The sequence below is a fragment of the Xenopus tropicalis genome, chromosome 7 (genome assembly GCF_000004195.4).
Source record: "Xenopus tropicalis strain Nigerian chromosome 7, UCB_Xtro_10.0, whole genome shotgun sequence".
Taxonomy (NCBI): domain Eukaryota; kingdom Metazoa; phylum Chordata; class Amphibia; order Anura; family Pipidae; genus Xenopus; species Xenopus tropicalis.
In genome coordinates, this window is record NC_030683.2 from 28,872,717 (window position 1) to 28,879,681 (window position 6,965).

General features: G+C 43.5%; 1 protein-coding gene across 3 annotated transcripts in view; it reads right to left on the reverse strand.

Annotated features, from left to right (window-relative positions):
• The window catches only part of as3mt.2 (arsenite methyltransferase, gene 2), a 16,677-nt gene extending 13,272 nt beyond the window's left edge, over window positions 1-3,405 (reverse strand). The window contains exon 1 of one of the 3 annotated variants that reach the window (XM_002938726.5): window positions 3,346-3,405. In XM_002938726.5, coding sequence (XP_002938772.2) covers window positions 3,346-3,359 — 14 coding nt within the window. In that variant the 5' untranslated portion in view covers window positions 3,360-3,405. Of the gene's footprint in view, window positions 1-2,891; window positions 2,921-3,345 lie in introns of those variants that run through there. The other 2 variants (XM_031906380.1, XM_012967761.3) reach the window with 2 other exon arrangements.
• Window positions 3,406-6,965: the final 3,560 nt, after the last annotated feature.

The following is a 6,965-nucleotide window of genomic DNA, read 5'->3' on the forward strand; positions in this document are numbered from 1 at the left end:
AACCCACAGATTGCCAGTCCGGGCCTGGATGCGGAAGCCTGCGTATATTTATATTTGCTGACACTCAGTTGCTGGTCACATTATATTGGTTTAGGTAAATTCCATTTGATTAATCACATATATTTAGATGCAAAATGCAATATGAATTGTTTTACTGCACTAGTGGTGGGGCTATTATATTAATGGTGGAATAATTTGTTAATATAAATGCACTGTACTATGCAGTATCACAGTTATGCCAAGGCCTACCTTATGAAGTGTCACTACAGTTGCTGAGAGGCTCAGGCCCATTGTGCACAGCAATCTGTATGAGGAAATCCTAAACATCTCCCCCTACTGTCAACCAGCTGCATAACAGGCAGTGTATACATTAGCTACCTGCTGTATGGCAGGGTACTTTGCATTCTGGGTAATAGACTGCATATTGTTAGGGTTATCTAACTGCCTTAGCATATGTAGGGGTTTACCAAAAATGGACCCTTAGGACAGACACCCCCAGACTAGGCCACTGGTTGGTCCTAGTTAAACAGGGACACTGGGATGACTGGGTTCTAAATAGTTAACAGGGAGTATACCTGTAGTTTCGGGTTATGGCCACCGGGTGGTGCATAGGCCCATATAAAGGGTTGCAGCCATGTGCTGGCAGACATTTTAGTCCAGGGACTGTGCAGGTAGTGTGCACTCCCTGGCACAGTTACTAGATAGTAGTTTCAAGTAATAGGACATTCTAGGAGTGTCATGTAGGACACCAAGGTAGAATGGGCGGATATTGCCCCTCCAGGAGTGGTAGTGGGGTTAAGATCCCCCAGCATTACATCTGCTGGAGTGCAGGATACAAAGTGGCTAGGTAGGTGGATCAAGTCCCCGCTAGTCAAGGAGGCCGGATCTGAGGGTGCCATACGATAGTACCGGAGTGGGTCCCTGTGGTGTAACGTCCTAGCGTGAGTACTGGGAGAACCCCATAAGGGGGTGTCTTGCCAATAGTACCGGGGATAGCACCTAGAGGGGAGCAAATCTGAGAATCCCATGAGGTAGTACCAACAGAAAAAGGTTCTCAATGAGAAGTAAGGAGTATATGCCCTGCAATGTGTATAAATGATGTGCCACTCCTGGAGAGGTGTCTGCCTGAATAAACCTTTGCATCTATTTCACATATACAACTGTGTCTGCTGTGAATATCTACCAAGCCCAGAGGACCACTACCCAGCTGGTAAGGAATAACCCCAAGAGGGAGTATATCACACCAGGAGTAAGTGGGTCCCAAAAGGGGCATAGCATCCTGATCATTTCCCAGGGGGTGGATTACAGTTCCACAACACCATCCCTGGGTGGAGGCACGCCATTAAAGGGAGAAATCCCTGTAAACCCCCATAGTAAGTGGGGGCTCAGGACTCCTGTAGCGCCATAGTATAGTGCTCCAATAGGTAGTGCCACAGAATCTGCAAAAGTGGGCTACACATATTATTGTACTACGGTTCTTCCACTTCAGCTTATTCTTCCGCTTCTTCTTCTTAGCACCCCCCATTTTCTAAACGCTCCTACAGTTTTAGGGGTACAACACCCAAACTCTTCACACCTCTTCGCCCTATAGCGGAGCAGGTTGCTTGTGCTTTTCTAACTGACCCCGCCCCCATCTTTTTGTGGCGTCGCTCCGGACCCCCCAATTTTCCCATTGACTTTGACAGGGAAGATTTTCAAACTGCTGCCACTCTTACAGCTTTGAAGCTACACCCCCCAAACTTGAATAACATGGGGTCACCCTGAATGAAAATGGATGCCCAAAAGTGGGTGGAACTACTGCCAGCCAATCAGATTGTACCTTTTGATTTTAATGGAGGAAATCCAACCTGCTGCCATTCTCACAGTAATAAGCCGGGGTCCCCAATTAAAAATTTAAAATGCTGCCATTCTTATACTATTTACACCAGGGTCCCAAAGCTTTGCAGAGTTAGTCACTGGGTCACAATAATTCAAGGTTTGAAAAAAAAAATAAAAAATGGGTGGAGCCACAGACAGCCAATCTGATTTATTTCATTGATTTTAATGGGGAAATTTAAAGTGCTGCCTTTCACACATGTTTAATGCCAGTGTCCCCAAACTTTTCACAATTTGTCACTGGGGGACTAAGGTCAAAGGTTAGGAAAAGTGGGCGGAGCCACATTTCCTCCCATTACATTTCATTGGTTTATATTTAAACTGATGCCATTAAGTATTAATTCCAGGGTTGTTAAACTTTGCAGAGTTAGTCAATGGGTATTTGCAGTTCAAGCTTAGAAAAAGTGGGTGGAGCAACCAACAACCAATCACATTTCACCTATTTACTTTCAATGGTGAAGTGTAAAATGCTGTTAGTCCCATAATTTTTAAAAAAACCTGCTGTGTAACTAAGTGGCTAAAGCAAGACAGGAAAAGGGCTATCTGGCCATGATGGAAGCACTCCTGATAGGAGGCCAAATGTGCCTAATGTGTGGCTCCTGCTTTGGATGTGATGATGGTGCCATGTTTATACTGCAAACAAATCACAGCAGCAATCTTTTAGTTACAGGCACTACATTTCCCACAATACTCTGCACCTCTGTGAATAAAAAGTGAATTTACCCATTATAGGGGGTGCTAACAGTGCCACTGCTTCCCTTATACTCCCTAGGGTTAGACCTAACCTTTTCCCTGCTGTTCCCTACACGGTCACACAGTAACCAGGCATGACAACAAGTGACAGAGCCACATATACACATATATACGGTGCATACAAAGTTATAGAGCAGCTTACAGTTCTCATAGCACAGTGTACACTTCTCTATAAAAGAACACTTCATCCTTCCCCATAGTAACACAAGGACATACTAAACACATTAGATATCATTTGTATAATGCAAAAACAGAGCCTTTACCTGCAAAGTGACATTTTCTGTAGGGCGACCGGTCAGGATAAGAGGCCGTCCCTTCCTATTTTTGGTTAAAAAGTGAATTTACCCCATTATAGGGGGTGCATACAATGCCACTGTTTTCCCTTATACACTTACAATATATTATATTTAAGAGAACAAACCTTGGATTTTTCATTTGAATACATTCCCTAGGGTTAGACCTAACATTTTCCCTGCTGTACCTGAAAGACCAGATTGTGCTATACACTGTCACACATTAACCAGGCATGACAACAAGTGACAGAGCCACATATACACATATATATACGGTGCATACAACGTTATAGAGCAGCTTACAGTTCACATAAGACAGTGTATACTTCTCTATATAAGAACACTTTATCCTTCCCCATAGTAACACAAGGACATACTAAACACATTAGATATAATTTGTATATTGCAAAAGCGGAGCCTTTACCTGCAAAGTGACATTTTCCAAAGGGCGACCGGTCAGGATAAGAGGCCGTCCCTTCCTACATACATTTTTTTCTTCTTGCCACTCCCTCCCAACATGCACTTATGGACTGTGTACAGCTATGCCATTAGCTATATTCATGTGTGTGCTTGTGGGGGACAGTGACGGGCAGATTAATCAAAATGTCAGTTTAGAGCTTAATACATAAAACTCACCCATGTTCTCTTCATTCCTATGGGATTTTTAGAAGGGTATTTATCAACAGGTAAAAGTTAGAACTCACCATTTGATAAAAGCACTTCTAAAAACCCCATAGGAATAAATAGAACATGGGTGAGTTTTTATGTATTAAGCTCTAAACTCACATTTTGATAGATATGCCCCTAAAGCCGGCCACACAAGCAGCGATATTCAGTGCCTGTATGGCGGATAGACAAAGGTGCCCAAGCAAAATCTATATTTAGGGCTGAATCAGCAGGTGGAGGTAGAATTTCTATTATTTCTACCTCCATATCTGACGATTCAGCCCAGAACATCAGTGGAGGGAATGAACCAATGGTCGCACAAAAGATCGCTATTGCTACGTGTATGGCCACCTTAAGAGTAGTTGAGGGGAAAGCAAAGCTATACTGGCCGCTATATACATCTGCTAAACCCACAAATAAACCCTGCACACCAGAAAACAATCTATCAGGGAGGTACTGTAGTTAAAAAACATGTTTTATTTACCAAGTTATTATACAGCAACAATATTGCATTTGTGACAAAGAGAGTTCCCTTGACAAAGGTGTTCAGCCGAAACGTTGGGGTATTCTCTCATTCAGTGTATCTGCTTTCATTTCCTTTTTCAGTGGGTGGTATGTATTGTTTTGTTTAATGATGGATATTATTATTTTTTTCACAAATGCAATATTGTTGTTGTATAATAACTTGGTAAATAAAAATGTTTTTTAGCTACAGTACCTCCCTGGTTTATTTGTGGGTTTTGTTGGTATATATAATCCTCTTATGTGGGGATACAATATACTGTAGATATGACACAAGCAAGCCTTCCTGTGGTAACAACCTTCCCCCCCCCCCCTTGTGGCCATAAAAACTTGTATGATTGACCATAGAGTTTCCATTTCTAAAGCTTCATTTCTTAATGTCTTTATCACACAAGACAACTCATTACATATCTCTGTCTATGACAAAGTAACATAAACAAATGGATTTTCAGGGATAATCAGTTGTACTGTGTTTGTGTGAGGTAAAGCTTATTATTTGTAGAATTATGACATCTAACCCCACAGGCTATAATCTTTATTTGGACCATTATATAACTTGCTGGTCTCTGTGCCTTGAGTGAAGGAACAATTCTGCTGGATCTGCATCATGAACTGTGTTGAGAACAGGGCCAGCCTTAGGCTGGTTGGACCTATTGGGCACAATCGGGCCCTGCACCTATAACAGTAATATACTCCTAAGTCTTTCATTGTGTATAATGTGCTTGAGGTTCCAGTAACCACTCAGTCTCACACTGGATATAATATAAATAAATTCTGTTAGGCTGCCATGCATTCACAGGCTTTCTTGGCTGCTTTTCTCACTGCCTGCAGGCATGGTTGCCTCATAGACTGCTTGTAAAACATGGGATCCTTCCTAAAGTTTCAGGTAGATATCAAGCTGCCATCTTCAAAAAAGTTTTTGAAACCAAACATCTTCAGCATGTGCAAATTACCTGGCAGGGCAAGTTCCTAGGGATGCATTCTGTAGGAGCTGACTTCTGGTTCTCTTATGAGATGGTTCAGTGACACCTTGATATATATTGCTGGATTGGAAAAAGGATGGAAAAACCAACACTCCTTGCATTCACCTCACTCCCATGGTCCCAATGATATCTAATATACCTACTTACATAAATCTAATACAACACCTTATGTAAATCTAATCTAGAAACAGTAGATGGCGCCAAATAGCTCGGCAAACGTTTCCCAAGCCACTAGCTTTGTGGCTCTTACCACGACTGGAGTTTGCTGTAGATGTACAAAAGCACAGATCTATCCATGGGTCCCACTAGTGCCCTGAATATAGGAGCCACTGGGGCTTGGAGAAGGGTTTGGAAGAATAATTAGGGCCTAGGTCTCTTGCACAGGTCCCTTATACACCACTGGAAACTTCTCTTTATAACACCTCTGTGAAATCATTGTCACTTGCTTTGCTGTCCCTTTCATTACAATTATACCATGTAGCTTATTTATAAATGGTCTGTCCAATCACTATTTCTGAGATACTGTTTGGTCATTGCTGGAGTCACAGGTGTGGGGCCCTGGAAAGCAGGGTGGAGAGAATATTCACCTTCTGGCTGTTGTTGGACTACAACTCTCACAAGCGATGAGTATGTATTATAGTAGTGTGTTCCATTATGAACTACTAGAAAGGAGATGATTTTAAAAGACATATTGTGTAAAAATCAAGAATGTCCCAGCGCATTATGCTCTTCTAAATATAGATTGAAAGTGCTGAGAAAAGCTGTGTTTTGGGTTGATCTTCTGAGAGTCTCTGTGAAAACCCCACCAGTCGCACCCATCTTTTCCACATCCTGATGCCTCCTTTCTGGGGCAGTGCAGAGGGGCCGGCAGCACTGAGCACACAAAAAAGATAATGTTCGTAAACTTGAAGGCACGGTGAGGCGTGCCGCATACCTCCTGGGAAGAAATTAGCCAAAGTCTACAATCGGGGATCCAATGCTTTGTGTCATTATCACTTAAAGGAAAAAGAAAGGTAAAGTCACTTGGGGGTGCCAAAATGTTAGGCACCCCCAAGTGACTTTAACCGCCTACCTTTTACCCCGGGCTGGTGCCGCTGTCAGGAGAAAACAGCACCAGCCCGGGGCACCTGGAGCGCAGCACTTCCTCCTTCCGCCTTCCACTTCCTAAACTGCCGGTGGCCGGGCATGCACAGTAGAGCGAAAAAGCCGACTTAAATGTTTAAGTTCGGCTTTTCACTCTACTGCGCATGCGCGCGCAGCGAAGCCGGAAGGAGGAAGCGCCGGCAGCTACCCCGGGCTGGTGCTATTTTCTCCTAACAGGGGCACCAGCCCGGGGTACAAGGTAAGCGGTTAAAGTCACTTGGGGGTGCCTAACATTTTGGCACCCCCAAGTGACTTTGCCTTTCCTTCCCCTTTAAGGGCTGTGACACACGGGGATATTAGTCACCATACAACAAATCTCCCTTGTTGCGGGCGACTTATCTCCCCGAAATGCCATCCCACCGGCTAAAATGTAAACCACCAGTGGGATGGCATACGTGGCTCCGCGATTTGCCGAAAGCCCAGAAGTTGCCTTGAAAGGAAACTTGCGTGACTTCGGCAAATTGCGGCGCCACGTATGCCATCCCACCGGTGATTTACATTATAGCCGGTGGGATGGCATTTCGGGGAGATTTGTCGCGTGGCAACTATTCTCCATGTGTGTCACAGCCCTTATAGGGAAAGGAAAGCTCCATCCAAGAACAGGTCATTTGTATTTGTCACAATGAAAGCAACTTTGCAATATTCATTCATTATACATTTTTATTGGAACTGGGATTGTCTAAAACAGTATATGCCTGGCTGTGTATATTCTCAGCACTGCTGGTTTTGA